The following is a 20,267-nucleotide window of genomic DNA, read 5'->3' as shown; positions in this document are numbered from 1 at the left end:
AGTTATCACTGCATGAACCATCTGATTTTATTATCTTAACACATGAGTGTATGATTGATCTACTGATTCTCTTCTGAGGTATAAAAGAGAAGCGTGAAAAGGTTTAAAAAGATTACAATATCTATAACATATTTTTGGAGTGTGATCAGTAGGAGTCTGTGAGGTTATCAGTGAGCTCTGAAATCAATTCTTAAACAGAGCGGATGTTACACTGCTGCAGAAGTACAACAGTTTCTCCTCCTCTTATAACAGATCTGTGTAGCATTGTTCAACAACACTTTGCTCTCCTTCTCTGTTTTAACCACACCCATGTTTTCAAATAGACCTGAGCATCTTAAGTTTATTTCAGACATTTTTTCAACATGTTTCAGCTCTTGACACATAAAAAAAACAGATTTATTCACAAGTATTAATTATATCCCCTACACTTTAGTCGATAAATAGGACAAATAGTCACTAAAAGCTGGCTGTAGTTTTAAGATTCTTAAACTAGCTTGTAGCTCTACACTTGAGCCTAATTTGAGGGTTGTTTACTGCAGTTTATCAGCAAATATTTAGAAGAGCTATTGAAGCTTGTTGGCTCTCCTCCCTTCACCCCAGCCTCCAGCTATGTAAGCAGCTGACTGACTGACTGGTGGACACTGTAAGCTGAAACTTCTGCACTCGCCCATGAACAGTCTCTTAATTCTCTGCTTTGCGTATCACATGAAAAAAAAGAAACCACTGTAACATCACTCATGTTTGTTTCTGTTGCCCTGTTTTATACTTGATGTCAGAGTTTTTTTTTTCTTTTGCTTTAGTCCCTTGAACTACTTATCCTCTGTCGCTGTAGGGGTTATCTCTGCCACACATACCTCAGCAGGTACATGAATGTAGTCAGCTCTGCTTTCAGGGCAGCTTCCTGTGTGAAACTCAATGGAAAGATGTACAGAGCTCTAGTGTAACTTGTCACAACATGATCTTTGTGTGCTTAAGCTGAACGCAGCTCTTCAGGGGATCGTCCCTGTTTAACCTCTACGCCACAATGAAGTGAGGGTTTATTCAGTCAAAAATAATAAAGAACGTTTTACAAAGAAATGCTTTGATGAAACTTTTACCTCTCTTCACTCTGAGAGCATTAAAATGTAACGTTGACTTCCTGTTTGATTTTGTATCTACATTATTTGATAAACAGCCTGACAAAAGCCAACCAACTATTTTGTCTAGTTTTTGTGCCTCACCCAGTTTTTCTCCCCCTGTAAGTCCTCCCTCCCCCCTTGTCTCCATGGTGACACAGGACAAAAGCATGTCTGTAACTAGTTCAGACAGGTTGGGTATCATATATCCTCTCCCACCCCTCCCCCTCGTCTCTCTCTGTTGTGTGAGAGACTTCAGGAATGAGGGCGTCTCACTCCCTGTCAGGTACCTGTTGCAGGTATCAGCACGTCAGATCACGTTGACCAATAAGGAGGCAGGGGGCGGGACTGTGGAGGGAAACTGAAGGAGAATAGGAAAATATGAGTGTAGTGGTTTCAGGATTGAAGACTCAGTGAAACTCATTTTTTCTCAGGTTTATTTTATTAGTTATCTTAAAATACTTACATATTAATAATAATAATAATATTCCGAAGATGTTTTTATAATATGAGAAATAAATACAAACCTGACTCTGAGTACAGGTTAGAGATAATACTGGAAACAACCATCTTTCAAAGTACCGTACATGTTGCGACTTCCTGTTTTTCAAGTCAACCTCAAACTCACTACTTCATTTAAATACTTCGTATTGTCTTTACGGGAAAACAGGAAACATCACATTTCTCTACAACCAGCAAACATTTCTGCTAAACCTTTTGTCACACCCCCTCAGCTCTTTCCTCTTCATCATCATAAACAAACTCATTCCCATACACCGACCTTGTCATGTAAAATACAGACCGCGCGACACATTTCAGTTTTTCACTCCTTCACCACAAAGCTGAGGAGTAAAAGTTCACCCCTTACCTGGACAATCAGTAACCAAAGCAGAAACTGGTTTTCTTTAGTCTCTCAGACTCACTGCACTCTAACTTTCTTCTCCCTGTTTCTTTCTCTCCTCACTCTGCCCAGATTTATTCATCTCTGTATAATTTAATATCATCTAATGCTGTGGAGCCAGGACTACACAACAGGGAAAATAATTTAAAAAGACTCTTGCTGACATTTTCTGTCATGCTCAGACTGTTGCTCCGCGCTTTGGATCACTGGGTTAAGATTTCAGCCTCTCTCTGTAAAAATGTCACACTCTGCTGAAGAGTCAAATGAAACAACAGAAACTCCAGCAGTCAAAAGTAAAACAGTAAAACAGAGGTGAGCATCTTCAGAGAACAGGTGGAACACCTATCCTTGGGTAGTTTATGTTATTTGGATTTTTGTGTTCATTTCCTGTGTTAGTGTGTGCTCTAAGCAGCTGGAGATGACACAGTAACCTCTGACGTTAAAACATGTCAACAATGTGGTTGTGTGAAGGATTGCAGCTCTGTGAAGGACTGCCTCAGGCAGGCTGTGAAAAGCCCAGAAGACCCCAGCAACACTTGCTTTAAAAATCAAATCAGACAGAGATGCATTGATGGGCTGAATAAAGAAAATGGGAAAGATTTAGGGACACTGAAAATATCTTTTAAATGTTAAAGCAAAAAAAAAAAAAAACAATTTTTTTTTGTCATTCTTCGGAAAAAACGTCTGACTTAATTCTCAGATTCCTGAGAAAGCCATGTTCCCTGATAAAAATCAGAATTCTGAGAAAGAGATCTGAATTCTCATTAATCTTAGGGATAGAGTCAGAGTTTGTGAAAAAAAATATGATTTTAAAATCTTAATTCTGAGGGGAAAAAATTGTCTTAACCTTTCAGAAATTTTTATTTTAAAGAACTACATAAAAATGAGTTTATATTTTGAAAACTTTTCCTTTGACTTCACCACCAAAAATGTTATGTGGCTCTTATCCTCTTCTGCTTATTTTTCCAGCTCTCATCTACACTGCAAAAGCGCTAAACTTTCTTTAGACTTATCTGTTTAAGTTAAATTTTGATACTTATGCATATGTTTCCATATTAAAGGTAGAGTCTGCAAGACTTCCCAAAAAAAGAAAAATGTCGATTTTTACAGGAATAATCCTGCTTAATCATCACTTCTGGGCTTCTCTACATGTGTGGCGGTGTCTGTGTCTGCCTCGACAACTCTCATCTGCCTGTAAGTTGATGTTTTGGTTGTTTCAGGATATTTCTGGGTGGAGAGTGGCTCCCTCAGCCAATCACAGCACGCCCAGTGCACAAGTGACTTTGCATGTTGGTGATTAGCCAGCAGAAAAAGCTACCTGCGCGGCTATGATAGTGGACGTAGCATGGACAAAGAAATACAACTAAAGTGACATGAAACACCAAACGGATAAAGCTTTTTCATAAATGAGGGTGAAGCTTGGCTCGACTTTCACTCTCTTTCGGCACCTGGGGAGAAGCACGGGATGAAGTGCAACATGAGTTAGCTTTCTGCTAACCAGGTATGTGTCAAATAGCCAGGATTAGCTTGTGCTAACATGCCAAGTCAGGTGCACGGCTCTTGAGTCTTTCATGTAGAAACCAGTGCTACTGTTGGTTGCTGGGCTAGTGAATGTGTTCACGTTGCTACGGTCAGATGCTGTGGGTGTGCGCTGCAGCTGGCACTGAGCCAAGGAGGAGGAGCCCAGTTCGAATGTTGTGTTTACTAACAAATAACAAAACTACCTTAAAGTTTTTGCTTCTCTCTTTATCAACTGCATGCTGGGCTGAGTCAGCTTTCCCAGTATCACAACTACCGTAGTTTGGCTTCACAACACATCTTAAGAAGCTGAAGCATGACTTCACTGAGAGTACATCTTAGACTGTATAATAAACTGATACAATGTCCCTGACGTCACTAGTTTGTTTCTTAAACACAGTTTTGAAGCTAGTTATTGGCCATATTGGAGATGAGGCGGGCTTTGAGCCTCTTCACTAACAGCTACAGGGCTAGCTGAAGAACTATTTTGGTGTTTGAGTATCGACCTTTAGATTTCTGTCACTCAGTGGTTTCCCGTACCTTCCAACATTTGCTGTGATGCCAAATTAAAACATCTTATCAATAAAACCACCATCTTACTTTAAAACAACTGCTGCCCTCTCAACCATTTCTTCAGCCCCATGACCTTTGTCTAAAACCAGTGCCTCACAAAGACCAAAGACCACCAAAATCCCTGTTTGGGTTGGATTAAAAACTCTAAGTTGTGTGTGCATTGCCACCATCCGAGCTTTCAAACGGACCAAGTTTTCCTGCAGTAGCTTGAAGATGTGCTGATGGCAGCTTTGACCCGCCTCCAGAGGTTGGTTGTTTTCTGAGGTCTGGTGTGAAACAAACGCTCTGAGAGGAGGGCATGGAGTCCCAGCAGAGAGTTTGGTTTTTGGTTTTTTCTCAGTCTGAGAGTGAAGCAGGAGTGACTTATCATCACTTTGATTTGTATGTATCCCTTTTTCCCTCTTGCAGTCAAGACGCTGCATGTTGTTAATGTCTTTCGGTTTAATTATCAAAAGGTAGTGGTGTTAAAATAAAACTTTCTTTTAATAGATGCTTGGCCTTTGTTACTGAGTTATTGATTTATTTGGTTACTGCTTTTGTTGCACTTTCTTATTTGAAATGAATTCTTTAAACCAGAGGTATATTTAGGCTCCAAACTCTGAAATCCATCTTCATTTAGCCATTCTTCTTCTTTTCACAGTTTACTATCTTGATGTACTGTTCTCTCTGAATAAAGGCACAGAAGCCCAAAAGAAAGAAAGCATTACAAATGTCAGACCAACCACGGCCGCAGACTCGTTTTAAAGCTTCAGGGAAGTAAATGTTTTCCAGAGGGTTCCCTGGTTAATTGTGTCCCCTCACAGCAGCGTGGGAGTCTTGCTGGGGCGACCCAGTGCTGGGGGAGATTTGCTCCTCAGCTCTTTGCTCTTCAGACTTACGGGCTGAGCGACCATGAGAGCGGGGGCTGAGAGGTGGTGGGCAGCGGCCTTCTGCTGATGAGCGCTGTTGATGTAACTGGAGATGAGGAGGGTGATCTCCCTGATCTGTTGACCCAACAAAACAAGAAATAGTCACAGTGAGGGTTTTTGTGTGGATGAGTGGATCCCCATCCTTAAAGCACTAAACAAAGCTGGGTCGAGCTCGTTTAAAGCCACAGCCTGCTCCTGCTCTCACCTTGGATGCGTCCATGGCAAACAGGTGTTTCTCTGTCGGTTTGTCTTTGCTGGCGTTTGTCCCGAGGCTCTGTCCCACCACCAGCATGAAGTCCTGCCTGCAGCCTCCAAACGTCATCAGGGTCCTGTAGGGGTGGGACACCAGCGGCTTCTGCACACGCAGACACACATACAACATAAAATATCGAACATTGTTGCCACACCTGTTTTTTTCACCTCACATTCACTCTGAAAATATTTGTGTTTGCACACAGACAGCAAAAATACTTTAAAAACAGATAATTTACAAATGATCATATGAAAGAAGGAAGTATCAGCACTTTGGGCATGAATCTATTTTACAATGGCACAAGTCATGGAAAAGGTTGCCTACCCCTGATCTATAAGCCATCATCTGTCTGCATTAAACCCTCATAATCTTTATAATTTTCTTTTTTGACAGCAGAGATGCTCACCACAGAGTTGTGCTCCAGCACACTGATGCCGTCCTCATGCACAGCCAGCCAAACACGCCCGCCCTGCTGTGGAGACGCAGTGACAGACTGAAAAGACAGAGAGGCACAGACACATTTTCATAACACACCACAGTAAAATGACCTGCTGGGTTTGACCCACACAAATGTAGTTTGGAGCAATCAAACGTGAGAGCACTGAAAAGTTTTTTCAAAACACAATGCACTATTATTTTATCTTTTATGTGCCCTTTTTATGAGATACTTTGGAAAGGCTGATCTTTGAATCAAATATAAGATATTTCAAAAAGTATATCCCTACCGCAAACATCCAGAAGGTCAAAAGTTTTTATACTCTATAGGCAATTTACTGAATATTACGGTCTTGCAGGTGAAAGGCTCAGATTTAGGGTAACAAGGTTTCCCCTTTTGTGAGGGACTGCACAGGTTTATAATCACTTTTCCCATGCCCCACAATCTGAGACGATGTCCCACATTTGATGGGCTCTGGCTCCACAAAGTGCCCCTTTCTTTCGTGTTTCTCAAAACATGATGTTCATCCAATACATGAAAGAGGCCCCAACGACACAAAAAACACAGGCTTAGCCTCAGACACCAGGATGTAGATTTTGGTCGAGAAAAATGGGAAAAAGGAGATGGGAACATGTTTATTCATAGGTGAAACCAGTGAACTTCACAACTGTGAAGTGAAGCATTACACGCCATAATGTTAAACTCACAAGAAATTACTTTTAAATTCAAATGTTATCCAGTGTGCAAATTTTCAAGCAATTTTTTCTTGTTTCACTGGCAGATTTTTTTTTTGGTACAAGAAATTCAGACCTAATTTTTGTCTTTAATTAACTTAAAACAATACATTTTTCTGGACCTTCCTGGCTGTTGCTCATATGAAGTATAACGAGCGAGACAAATTGTACTTTAAATAAGACAAAAACACTTTATAAGATTTCTTTTTTTTTTGCAGTGTAACATCTCAAACATATAATAACTATTGAAAACAGCAGTTTTCCTGGTAACCTCAAATTGAGCCTAGCAAGATGATGTCCTTTTTTTTTTGTTTTAGACTATGGTGCTTACCTGCTATGACATCATTGTACCTGTCACGGCCCTCAAACCAGTAAGGGACCATCAGTGAATGTTTGCACTGTGTCAGTGGAAAGTTTATCTCAAGATTTTAATGTTGTGTTGTTGCATTTTCAGGCAGTGTTTTTTATTTCCATCTTTTCTTTACACATCATTTAATTTCAATTTTTTTGCCTTATGAAATTAAATAAAATAGTCTTAGTGTTACTGGCTTCAATGGCTCCTAATGTGGGAAATGTTCTCCTACCTCTGCTTCAAATAATTTGGCACCAAAGAAAGGCCACTTCCTGGCAACGGTAAGGTAGATCCTGACGCACTCTGATGAACTTCGACCCCTGAGGGAGGCCCAGCGCGCAGAGAGACGCTGCAGCAGCACTCTGAGGTGGAGGAGAGAAGAAGAGGAGAGGACTTAAGTCTTTTTAAGCCAAGCACCACAAATCAAAACCAACCTCGTGTCCACTGAAGCAGCGTTTCTGTCTCAGACCTGAGCTGCTCCTCAGACGTGCTCCTGCGGTAATGTTTGGGATAAAATCTGTCCAGAACCTGCTTCAGAGTCTGGTTAGACTTGGTCTGAGCTGATCCAGGAGCAGAGAAAGGGCGCTCAAAATCCCCGTACTCCACCTGAGAACATAAACAAAAGCTTTTAAATTCACAGTTAGTGAAAATCTGTTGTGCTGCAGGTTGCCAGATGATCTGGATTAAAGATATCTCAAAACTTGTGCATTAACACATCTTGGACCTGAGCCAGCAGAGCGGCCATCTCCAGAGCGAGCTCCTTGTTGACGGGGAAGTTCCCCGCCACGATGGCCTCGTTTGTCTGATACGCCAGCAGCAGCCTCTCCCTCTCTGACTCCCCCCTGACCTGGAGGGAGAAATACAGCCTGCAGGCAGACGGATAAACAGACAGACAGACAGAAAGATAAAAAGATAGAGAGTAAAGTCAAAAGACCAATAAACTGTAAAGCTGTCCTTGATTCTGAATCTGAAGAGCAAGAATGATGCTGGACATAGAGTCTGGTTGATGTCTCCTGTGGGCGATGTCATGAGCTGAAACAGGTTGATTAAAGATTCATGGATGTGAATTTTAAAGTCATTCAGATGTAGGACTATGGTCGCCATCACTGGAAGTCTAAGTGTGACCCCCCTCTAGTGAATTTTGCGCCACAGTCTCACCAGCTCCCGTCAGTTTTCTGGTCAGAACTGAGTTGAAGAGAACGACCGTACCTGTTCTTGTAGGTGAGCCGGACCGTCCTGGTGTTCTCAGACTTGCCGGTGTTCTGCTCCTTTGAAGCTTGCTCCCATTTGGAGATTATGTCACAGATCTGCCGTTGAAGCAGGAAACAGTTTAGAAATCAAAAGCTTCTCAGCACATCCAGAAAGTCATCATCACCTGAGCAGAAGCTGCACCTTGACTCCGCCCTGCAGACAGTGCTCCAGCTCTCGGCCGGTGGGGTCGTCGGTGTACAAACTGAAGCCAGAGAGGCCGGTCTTCCTGATCCCGCTGTCCTGGTTCAGGCGACTCTGGAACTCGTCCACTGTGGTTGAAGCATCGAAGCTCACCACCTGCAGGTATCAAACGCAGACAATGATATGACTGTAAGGAAGACAACACCAGGTTATTATATTTACACGGACGCCATTTTCCTCTGATGTCACACCCAGAGAGTAAAACTTTAGTATAATTGACACAGCTGGGCTTCAGATCTGCAAATAGTAATAATAATAATAATAATAAAAATAATAATAATAATAATTTAACATGCTCTCAGCTGAACAAAGAAATCACACGTGAATGTAAAACACAGCAGTTTGACATAATAAAAGAAAAAAAGTAAATGCTCTGATCATGATCAGGGATAAAACTAGAGCTGCATTAATATTATGAAAACATTTAATTTTAGTTGTATATCCTGCGAAGAAGAAAAAAAGAAAAAGAAAGGGAAATTTAAAAAAAATCAAATTAAAGTTAAAAGAAAGAGAAAAAAAGAGGGAGAAAATCAGAGGCAAAACTGACAAGAAAAAAAAGAAATAAAGTAAAAAGGTTAAAAAAAGGGAAGAAAGACATAAAAATGATAGAATTATAATAATAAAAGTTGTAAAAGGATAGAAAATCAAAAAAATAAATTAGATCTTTAATTTAAAAAGAAAGAAAGAAAGAAAGAAAGAAAAAAGAAAAAAGAGAGAAAGAAAAAATAAATAAAAATTTGAAAAATACAGAAAGCAAAAAGCAAAAAGCAAACCCAAAAAGTTAGATTAAAAAAGAAAATAAAAGAGACATGGAAATAATTAAAGGAAGAAAAAGAACTGTAAAAAAACAGTCACAGTTTTGGTTACATTTTGTCTCAAGTAATATTTCAGTGTTTCCCCTACCATTATATGAGGGGCTCTTCTTCCCTAACAGAGGCACACTCTCCCTCTGGAAGACGAGTTCATTTTATTTTCCATACTGCGCCAGATGACAGCAGATGTGATTTAGAGTCACCTCTCTCATAAATCAGGTTTATACCTTGTTTTTTTTTAAATCTAACACACTGAAATGCTTCACGGTCTTGATCTAATTTACATGATGGGATGTCGTTTGCAGATCGTCGGGTTCATGTTTGACCACGTGCTCTCTCGCACAGTGCAATGCTCCGCCCCAATGTGTTCACAAACACACAAACATGTATGTGAATTTACACACACAGACAAGCACACTCCATATAGCGGACAGAGACCCGGGAAAAACCACCACAAGAAACATAACATCTCTCCACGCCTTCTCTGGAAAGATGCAGCAGCCCTCCCCCTGCTGCAGATGACATCGCTGCCCCTACCAAGTAGGGCTACACGATTATCGCAATCGCAATCGCAATGTCAGCACATGCAATTCAGATTTTTCTCCATGATAACCAAGCAAGTCTGTAGACTCATCATGACACAACTTTTTTTTTAAAATCGCAAGCACAATCGTAATTGCAATATTGTCCACCTAATCGCAAATCGCACCTTTTCCCCAAATCGTGCAGCACTACTACCAAGGCTGTAAACTTTTCAGAGATTTCTGCAGGTTAGAGCAGATTCAGAGTCGCAGCTAAGGTCATGGACACATGTAGCCCGGTATCTGGGAAGCCACATGTTTTTAGGCATTCAGGCCTGTCATCCACACAAAACCACAGTTTTACGTCACCAAAACAATGCTTTCTAAAAACCCCGGCCAAAATAAGGATTTTGGAAAACTCTGGTTTCATAGTTTTATGTATATGCTGGAAAAAAGTTTTTGGTTCCCAAACGTCACAGCTGAATGACAGGGCTCATTCTGATTGGCTGGCACAGGTTTCATATCTGCATATTGGTTTGACATGCTTTACGCCGCTCTTATCTGCAGATTTTGCCCGCTACATGTTGACGAAAGTATTTTTTAAAAACAAATAGGGGGAATTTACATTTGTGAAACTACATGGCTTCATGTGCACAAGGCCAACAAAGCTCTTCTCTTGTTTACTGCAGTTTTCTCAATGTGGACTGAGGAGTCATATTAAATGATGTAGTATTGATACACCGTTTATCTCTGTGGTGTTTTTAAGAAATTTGGCTGATGGGGTGAAAATATCTAATGCAAACGATGGCTTGATTAAAAAAGTCTCTGCAAGAGCATACATTTTATTGTGTTAGAGTCAAACAGGGGGTAAAAAAAAAAAAAATCTCAAATCAGTCCCTCCGCTTAGGTCACACCCTGTTGCTCCCACGGAAGCAGGAACTTGTGTCACCGTTGTTACATTTCTCTCTAATAATGAGCCGTTAAAGTGAAAAACAACCAACATCCTCTGCAGTTTGGGAAATACTCATCTCTAACAGCATCTTTTTTGTCTTTTCTTTCTTTCTCTTTTTTCTCTGATGTCTATAAAAACAGAACACTTTAAAAGAAAAAGACTCTGATTTTTTTTTCATATGACTTTTATTTTTACCCTCTTACAAGCAGTTTATGTTTGTGCGGGTTAGAACATGTTGCTCTGATCTACAAATCCTCTTTAATGACGCATGATAAACAATGCTACACCCTGTCAATAAACCAGCAACAGAGCAGACTGGAGGGTCTAAAAACCTACCCTCACTCCATACTCAGAGGATCTGGACATAACGTGTGCAGGGAGAGGCTGAAGAGCACAGCTTTGAAAAGGCAGAGTGAAAGACAGAGGAGTAACAAAACAAACAGTGTGAACAGGAAGATGACAGGTGAGGTGGAGCAGAGCAGTATGACAGTTTAATCAGTGTAAGCTCTGAGAGCATAGTAGCAAGATTTATGTAAGTTATATGACCTCACTTTGCAGGTTCCAACCGTCACCATTCCCACAACTTTAAGCTGAGACTGCCGTCTGGTGAGACTGGTTTTATTTCACATGTCTCATGAAGTGTTTACATAGATTGTGCAAAAAGATGGATGACCTGACAGCTCCCTGAAAATCAAAGCAGAGTGTTGATCACCCCCTAGCTGCAGTAAAGGTAATAAAACCTGTCCCCTGTGTGTTAACCATAGACTGTATAAAACATGGAGGTAGTCTAACCCGACGTCACCACACTTTTCTGAAATGGTAAATGAAGCACATCGGCTATCGCGGCCATATTGGAAGTGGCAAGGGCTTTGCGTACAGCTATAGGGTGCCTGTAGGTTCCGTGACCCTGAGCTGTGCCTCTGATTGAGTGAGCTCGTGATCTTAGTATCGTCTGAAGCTCAAAGGGGCTCCCTAATTCTCGCACTGCTGTCTCTTTAAGGCTCCATGGGGCTCACCAATCCCCTTCCTTCTGGTTGGCTAGTCCTCTGGAGGCTTGTGAGGGGCGGGCTATAGGGAGACCTTGGTGTTTGAGGCCCGCTTTCTCAACATGTCATGGACCAGTTAGGAGATCATTATGCTGTGACCTTATTATTTTAACAAGTCTCATGAAAATCTTGTGAAGATCTCATGCTTTATTTTAGAGCGGACGATTCTGATCAGAGTACAGAAAGACTCAGTGATTTCTACAACATATGAATATGTAGAGGTTTAAAAAAGTTCGTACTTTTAGTTTGAGCATCCCACATTTAAACTTCATATCCATGTTTAAAACATGGGGAAGCATAATACTCCCTCTTTGAATAAAAACACACACTAATCTTTCCGTCACCATGTGTGTGTGTGTGTGTGTGTGTCTGTGTGTGTGTGTGTGTGTGTGTGTGTGTGTGTGTGTGTGTGTGTGTGTGTGTACCTGGTAGGTGCTGTTGAGGAAGTGGACAGGCATGCTGAAGGGCAGAGAGTGATGATATGGATTCCTCAGCAGGATGGACAGGATCTCCATGCGGGACGGCCTGGCCTGTCTCTCACCTTTCTGCTGGGTGCGCTCCATGGAGCGCAGGCAGTAGATGGCGTATTTACCCACCTCGGTCCTGGCAACAAGCGGGCCACAGTAATACATTTGAATGTGTCATAGATGAAGGAGAACAAACTGTGGCTAGAAATTAACCAGAACTATTAAAAACTTCTACAGTTGTGAAATCAACAACAGACAGCAATCTGACACTTATGTTGAAGTAGCTCAAACTTTTAGAGACATATTCCCACACTTAGTGACATTGTTTGTGTGTGTTTCCTGTTTTGCATCTTGCTCCTTCACACTCAGACCCCTGCTGTGATCTCACCTTGAGTCCCCGTGTCGGTTGAGGTGAACCTGCAGCAGCCAGAGGAACGGATGCTGGGGCAGGAACAGACCAACACACAGGGCAAGAAACTGCCAGCCCTGAAAAAAACACACAACCACACACACACACACACACACACACACACACACACACACACACACACACACACACACACACAGACACACAAAAAAAACAAAAAAAAAAACACATATTCATTGTGTTACAGACTGCGTGTCACTGTGAAACAGTTTTTCTCTGTGTATCTATGTGGATCCATTACATCAGCCATGTGGGGCACATTTATAAACACTAGTAGCCGTTAAGCTGTGAAATGACTCATCCTAACAACCATACATGATCATGATGGGTTTCTATTTTGAGGCCTAAAGGTGAATATTCATCCTTGTTTGGGCCCTCTGCTGGTGTTACAGGAGACTCTGCTTATTGGCTAATGCTGGTCACATGACCTAAGAAAGTTTCTGCTACTTTGGGGATGTTTTCTTTTTTTTTTTTTACCTCCGCCAAGGAGGTTTTGTTTCTGGAAGAGTTTGTCTTTTTGTCTGTTTGTTTGTGAACAACATAACTCAAAAAGTAGCAAATAGATCTTGATTAAATTTTCAGGAAATGTTTAAAATGGGATAAGGAAGAAGTGAGTCAATTTTGGAAGTGATCTGGATCACCATCTGGATCCAGGTTTTTTTTTTTAAGGATTCTTTATTATTGTGAGATCGAGCTGTTTTCAACATATGTGTATATAACTTCATGATAAATGGTCGGATTGCTTTACAAAATAATACAAGACAAGGTCATCATAGTTTCTGACAGATGTAAAAGTATGATACAGCTCCTGGCAATATTCTGGATACTAAGATCCAGAATATGAAATATGTAATGGGTCATCATAGTTTTTAACACTGTCAGGTAAAAAATTATTATACAAACCTGCAACTAACTCTTTAAACAATGTTTTGACCTAAAAACCTAAAAAAAAAACAATGACAAAAATAGTGATGCACAAGAGTCGATGTTCATTCTGGTATGTGTGTGCTTCACTGTGTATGTTTACATCAGTCAGCGTTAAACAGTAATGAACCAAGTTCTACAAATTTAGTCATGTTTCTACAATAAATGCACACTTTACCAAGAGTCACGTCTTTATGGCAGAGAAGGATGGTGTCCATGGGAGAAAAATGTGTCTGCAAAGGCCTCACCAGAATTAACTCTGCCTCTAACTTTGTTTTAGTTAACATTTATAGATTTGACAGTGTTTAAATTATATATCAGCACCTTTCCGAGTAAAATACAAAAATTACAAGAATATTTTTTAATGTTATTGCACCAGTCAGACCTGTTGTTTATGTCTAAAATCAAATCCCAGATAAGATCAAATAACTTTCATGTTAGTTTTTCAAGATTTAATCTCCTGATTTTAATCTGCTCAGATGATTCTTTTTAAATACATGGTGCTGCTGCCCCCATGTGGCAAGAATACAAACCTGCAAAGGACCCGGGTGGCCCTGTGGCGTCCTCCTGCGGGTCTGTTTGATGAGCTGACAGAAGAACTCGTTCTGCAGCTCGGGGTGCGTCAGACACACCTGCAGGGCGCTCTGAGCCAGAGAGACGTGGTAGTCGATGGCAGGGGCGTCGATGGCCACGTTGATGAAAAGCTGACAAGTCTGAGAAGAGGGAAGATGGTCAGGGTGGAAACAAGTCTGACAAACAGGTTTGAAGCCTTAACTCACTTTAAAAAACAGGTTATCATTTTAAGTGCTTGAATAAGCACAAACACTCATAGAAAACACAGCAAAAACAACCAACGTCATCAACAGATAGAGAGGAAAAACTTAACCCAGCAAACAACAACAATACAACACCACAAAAATAACAACCTGACTGAACTTTCTTCAGACCTCTCTCAGTTTGACTTTCCCTGATGATATGACATGATGAAATAAATATGACACAGAAACATCTCCACATGTTGAACAGTTTGATCCTGTTCATATCTTTCAGTATAAAACTTTGTGATTGTACCTTAAAGAGTTTGACAGCCTCTGTCTGCAGAGCCAGTGAAGGCAGCGTAGTGAGAGGAGATGACAAAGCTTCTTTACTGAAACACAACACAGGATGTCTCCAGATCGGAGAGTCTGAAACACAAAGTTACGTCACACAAAATAAAGAAGATGTAATGTGCTCACTGCGAAAAAAACAAAACAAAACAGAAAACAAAACAAAAAACAACAAAAAAAAGACATTATCAATTGTCTACCACGGTGGACATTGGAACAACGTAAATGTGAAATTGAACCTTGATGGCAATCAGTTAGTGCCAAAGAAAAAACCAACAAGTGAACGTAAGAACAAATTTAACATTCTTATAAGTGTCCATCTTCCTTTTTGTTTTGTCTATTTTTTTTTGCTTTTTGGGCTTATTTGGTGTGATACCTCAAAAAGCAGTCCCCCTTCTTGGAAACACAAAGGAAAACTTTGCACTTTGTGCACATTTAATATGTTTTGCTCCTGCAGCCAGATCTGCGACATCTTGATGCATGTGTTTGCATGTTTTGTCCACCATTTCTGGAAGATGGATGGCACGATGGTGTACTCAGCAGTTGCAAAAGGCCTTGACACCTGGACAAAAATTCTGTCTTTCTTGGACCTTTTATAAAATACAAACTGAAGATGTACTTTGGATTCTTGCTCCACAGTTGACGCCGACTGAACTTAGATGTGGACTGTCCTGCTTCATCTGACTCCTCTGCATCTGCTTGCCCTGCTTGAATTTCATCCTCAGAGCTCTCTGAATCATCTTCTTCTGCCTATAACTCTGCATCTTGATCTTTTTCATCAGACAACTCAATATCTGAGTTTCCATTAACAATTCAAAGTAAAATGCTCTCAGCTTCTAAGAATGAGTCTCTTTCTTGTCATTTGAAAAAAACAGAACAAAATGAAGTTCATAACTACAAATGTCCACTACGGAGGACAATTTTTCAACACTTAATTACAATGCTAAAATACAGTTAGAACTGTTCAAACCATATTTAAATGTGCTGTGAAGAGTCCCATATAAAATATGCCACCAAAATTTCAAGCCAAAAATTTTGGCTCACACATTGTGCACTTGATTTCCCTCTTCCCATAAAATTAACTTGCAGAGATAGAGCCCATTTTCCTTAATGAAAAAGAGAAAGGTACCAAAGCCCAAACCTTTCATATTTGGTATCATTGAAAAGCCCTAAATGTCCTCTGTAGATGGCACGAGGAGTTTATTCAGTAGTGTGAAGTAAGTGGAAGATATTTAGGTTTACAAATGTCCTCCACAGAGGACAAATTTGAACTACTGGTAGTTAGGAGGATATCTAAAAAATATTTTGCTTTTTGAGGGATTAAAGGTTCATCGTACAGAATGAAGTGCCTCCTGTGTTTGCCAAAAAACAACAAAACATTGGTGTTCGAAAACTCATCGGAGGGAGCAGGAGGTGAAGGGAGTTGAATGAGTCTTGATAAAGTTTGTGTGTGAAACAACTGTTTCTGGCTGTTTTGTTTCTTTGTACTTTTACTTTTGATACTTAAGTAATTTCAATTTGAGCTTCTTTAAGACTTTTACTCAAGGGATTTTTTTTAGTGGGTGACTTTTACTTCTAAAGGAGTAGATTTCAAGCAAGATATTGTTACTTTTAGTCAAGTAATGCTATCAAGTACTTTATACACAGCTATTCATTTTAAAAACATTCCTCTTTGTCTGAGACAACTTCTTAGCAGATGCAAAGTGGCATGGTAATGTATTTATCAATAGTAATGTAAAGCTATTGTTTAACAGGTAAGAACAGTCAAACTTTGCAAACTCAATTTGTACTGTAGGTAAGTAGCCAGCCTGGCATCTCACAGCCAGGTGCTCTGAGGATGCAATGTGTAGATAGATTCACACACAGACACAGAAAGTTTGTAAAAAGTGTCTGAATCACTGACTTGGATCCCCGTCCAGTTGGAAGAGTTTTCCCACCAGCTGTTCAAAGTCGGTGCCCACGGTTCCCACAGAGGTTCCTGCTGCTACGGACAGATGGAAGAGCCACGCGTCCTGCAGACAAACATTCACCAACATCAGGAAGGACGGAGGAGCAGGAGGCAAACACAAACAAACAAACCAGGGATGTTCATTATTTACAGAGAAAAGAGCTGAAACATGCAAAACTAGATATCAAACCCAGACACTGTTTTCTGTATACTCTTATTCATCTATGAGCTAGTGTATGGGTGTTACTTGTAAATTTTGATGGACTGATTCCTCATTTACAAACAGACCTTTTGAAATAGATGTCTGGTTTTTAAAAAGTATTTTGAGCTCAAACAAAGAGAAGATGCTACATCAAAAGGCAAAGAAAGCCACTGGCAGCCTGGTGCAACTGTTCACAAAGTCAATGTTAGCAAAAGTCCAGCCTCTACCGAAAGGCCAGCCAATCAGAATTTATAATTTTGGGACAGCTCCTGAGGCAGCCAATCTGATGTCAAAAGAGCCAATACCACAGGCCAGCCTTCTAAACATGATCTACTGACATGATCAGGAAAATCTACCTTTGAAGTAGAGAGGAATATCTGTTGAACTGTTCATTTAGTAGGCGCGTAGCACAAAGAGAACATCAGACTTCAGCTTAAAAAAAAGGGGCTGACATCTAAAGGTGCAAAACAACAGCGACAAAGAAAGTTTGTTTCTGACCTTCTCGTGGCGGTTCTCGATGAGCAGGTAGGTCGGCCCCTGCTCCTGAGGGTGGATGACGATGGTGAAAGGTGTAACCTGTAAGCCCCGCCCACATGCCTTCAGGTCATCATCTGAATCCTTCGACCTGTCCACCTCCTCCACCTGGGCCTCCCACAGCTTGATCTGACCCAGAGGAAACTAAGAAAACACATGTTTACAGAGTTGACCTTTTTGATGGACTCTGGTTTACTGCTTTACCTCTTGGAGCGGGGTTAAACATCGATAATAAACACAACAATGAGAAAGCACAGAGTTTTGATATTTACGTTCGGTGGACGGATATTTATGTTTAACTGATGACTGGGGAGACTTTTTTTTTGATTGTAAGCTCATAAACAAGCACGAACTGGTTGAAATCCAAATAACAGCAAAGTTTGAAGTTTGAATGTGCTCACTGACCATGATACTGTCTCACTGAATATATATTAGTGTGTAGTGTAGTGTAGAGATACAGGGTTTTGTAATAACAGTAGTGTAAAAAGAGGTGCCGTGCTCTATGCAGTGAAAACACTTAAATAGGAGGGTAAACTTTTCCAATACATGTATCTCTCATGACCACAGCAGATCAGTCCTCTGATCAGGTTCTCCTAACATGAACTCTGCTGTTACATGTTGTACGTAACATGCTCATAATTGCTGAAGATGCTTTGAGGAGGATATGTTTTAATTGCACTCCCTTGCCACCTTGTGGCCCGGAGTCTCAGCACACTGTTGTGGAATTAAATGGAGATCGGATCAAAACAAATTTTCTCTGTTCAAGTCAACTTTTTACTGGATACAACGTGTCGAGGTGAGGTATTTATCAGTTCAGTTATGTAGCTCTACGGTTTGTAACGGGACATCAAGCAAATATTGTAGCCATATGTAACGACATCGTAAGGCCGGTGCTCCGATGTATCTGTAGGCTAACATGACAACAAGTAAACACTGTCAGTTTGTGGGTAGATTAGTAGATGTTTATATTTAGCGCAGCCGGCAGCCCGGTGCTCTAAGACATGTCTGTAATGTATAATATTAGTGAATCCTGGTTATGTCCTGCCAGTCATCTACCAAGCAGAGCTAACGTAACCTCACTCTTCATTTTATTGATAGACTCTCAAGTTTGAACAGACCACTGCAGAATAACTGCTGACTGTGGGTTGGAAAGAACATTATCACAAACAGTTCCCGTGCTAGAAAATGATACAGCACAAGCTAAAGGCTAATAAGCCTTTAGGTCATGCTGTATCACTCTCCCTTTTATTTTTCTTCTGCTCTTCTGTCTTTTTTCTGTCTGACAGTTAGGCTCCAGTGTCCACCATCACTACAAAACTAATCACAGAAATCATTAATAACAGAGGAAAACACAGAGCTCTGTGTTTAGTCTCTTCTCACTGCTAAATTTCATCAGCCGGCGTGGTGTTGTCATAGAGAACTAGATGTGCCATAAATCAATCTGGTCCTGGTCAGCCTGACTTGGAAGCTAAGAAGTAGCTATTTAAAATAACCTGTAACCAGCAATATTGGTGTTTATAATCTCATTTTAAAGTGTAGATTATTGTCAGACATATATCGAGAAGGGAGACTTTTTGAAGATCACTTTCCCACTCCTCACAGCCCCTTTAAGTACCTCATGCAACCACACTCCAAAAGAAAGAGGCCGTTTTCGAATTTGCATACTATACTAGCAGTGCCTACTGATTCGACCAAAATGCAGTATGCAGTATGCAGTATGCGAACAAATAACAGAGTTGTAGTATGAGAAAAACACCCGGATGACGTACTGAATAGGGAAAAATCCACAGTATGCATCGGACCAGTCTGCTTCGCCTACTGTTACCCACAATGCAACGCGCCTGGTCCCATATCAGAAGTGAAAATGGCAGAGAGTGGAGCGACAACAACCGGAGTAGCAGAAGAATATAAATACAAGAGCCATTTCTTTTTATCTTTAAATCCTCATCATCTCCACCACTGGAAGTTAATATAAAATGCTCTCTCTGGCAGATAAGTTACTTGTGGTTTGTTTCTTTTGTACATTTTCAAAAAAGTTATTTTGGGAAAAAAAAGTCAGCCGTAGCCAACTTCTGTTTTCTTCGAACTGAAGACCAGCGTAGCATACTACAAAAATTAACCCAACTGAACAGTCATACTACATACTGCTAATGAAAGTAGTATGTAGTAGGCAGTGCCTACTACATACTAGTTTCATAAGCAGTATGTAGAAGGCGAATTCAAAAACAGCCATAAACTATCCCTGTAGGACTTGAAGATTCTTGCCCAATAGCTCTACCTGGTGGTGGGACTCCAGAGATACAGTCATGCAGCCTCTGACTTCTTCATGATACTTGTATCCTCTGATGTCAACCCTAAAGCCTGAGCACTGGATCCGCACAGACTCTAACAGTGTGTAAGTGTGAATGAGGGCTTTAGGTGGTATAAAATCAAGAATGAGATGAACATTAATGACACCACAACACCAACTGGAGACACAATAAACCATGAGATGGTAACAAAAATGAACGCCACTCTCCAGTATCCATCAAATATTTTCCAGGACAGTGTTTCTGTGTTTCAGCAAACTGGTTACGGTCAACAGGACATCAACGTTAATCCTTTGCTAACTTGGTTGCATAGTTGAAATAAAGTATTTATTTTTAGACTTAATAGAATACTGCTTTGTTATACAAAAATTTGTTAATTTTGGTTGAGAATTAGATGAAGATCACGTTTGAGCCACCAAGTTTGCAAAGAGCTCTGGGTAAATCCAACAGTTAAGTCCATGGAGAAGTGTAAAGTATGTAACGTGGTGCTTTAAAGCCTGCACACTTTATGATGTGACAATGGGACAGACTAAACACTGACTCAGTCAGTGGTAATGTGTCTCAGGCAAACAGCAACCTCCAGGCTAAAAATATGAAGCCTCTGTGGAAGTGTTACAAACTACAGTTCATGGAGGTTTGAAATTGACTGCAGAAACACTGGAAACCACATACATAGAAATTCAAAAACCTTCTGCAAAAGTTGACACGTTTACAGCCTGGTTAAAAAAACAGCTCAGGTTTAAAAACTTTATTTCTCTGTCAGCACAGACTGTACTG

At 40.5% G+C, this 20,267-nt stretch overlaps 1 protein-coding gene across 1 annotated transcript in view; it reads right to left on the bottom strand.

Moving 5' to 3' along the window:
* Window positions 1–1,687: 1,687 nt before the first annotated feature.
* Window positions 1,688–20,267, bottom strand: part of plekhh2 (pleckstrin homology domain containing, family H (with MyTH4 domain) member 2) — a 43,556-nt gene continuing 24,976 nt past the window's right edge. The window contains exons 17-30 of the mRNA XM_074676506.1: window positions 17,146–17,325; window positions 16,401–16,509; window positions 14,463–14,575; window positions 13,925–14,104; window positions 12,429–12,526; window positions 11,999–12,176; window positions 8,183–8,338; window positions 8,000–8,097; window positions 7,515–7,656; window positions 7,265–7,396; window positions 7,023–7,157; window positions 5,675–5,761; window positions 5,221–5,370; window positions 1,688–5,090 (exon numbers count right to left, since the gene is read on the bottom strand). Coding sequence (XP_074532607.1) covers window positions 4,905–5,090; window positions 5,221–5,370; window positions 5,675–5,761; window positions 7,023–7,157; window positions 7,265–7,396; window positions 7,515–7,656; window positions 8,000–8,097; window positions 8,183–8,338; window positions 11,999–12,176; window positions 12,429–12,526; window positions 13,925–14,104; window positions 14,463–14,575; window positions 16,401–16,509; window positions 17,146–17,325 — 1,944 coding nt within the window. The 3' untranslated portion in view covers window positions 1,688–4,904. The remainder of the gene's footprint in view (window positions 5,091–5,220; window positions 5,371–5,674; window positions 5,762–7,022; window positions 7,158–7,264; window positions 7,397–7,514; window positions 7,657–7,999; window positions 8,098–8,182; window positions 8,339–11,998; window positions 12,177–12,428; window positions 12,527–13,924; window positions 14,105–14,462; window positions 14,576–16,400; window positions 16,510–17,145; window positions 17,326–20,267) is intronic.

The sequence above is a fragment of the Halichoeres trimaculatus genome, unplaced genomic scaffold (assembly GCF_033239565.1).
Source record: "Halichoeres trimaculatus isolate MK-OKI-2021-1 unplaced genomic scaffold, fHalTri1.1 fHalTri1_scaffold_8, whole genome shotgun sequence".
Classification (NCBI taxonomy): domain Eukaryota; kingdom Metazoa; phylum Chordata; class Actinopteri; order Labriformes; family Labridae; genus Halichoeres; species Halichoeres trimaculatus.
This window is presented reverse-complemented; position numbering and strand designations above follow the sequence as displayed.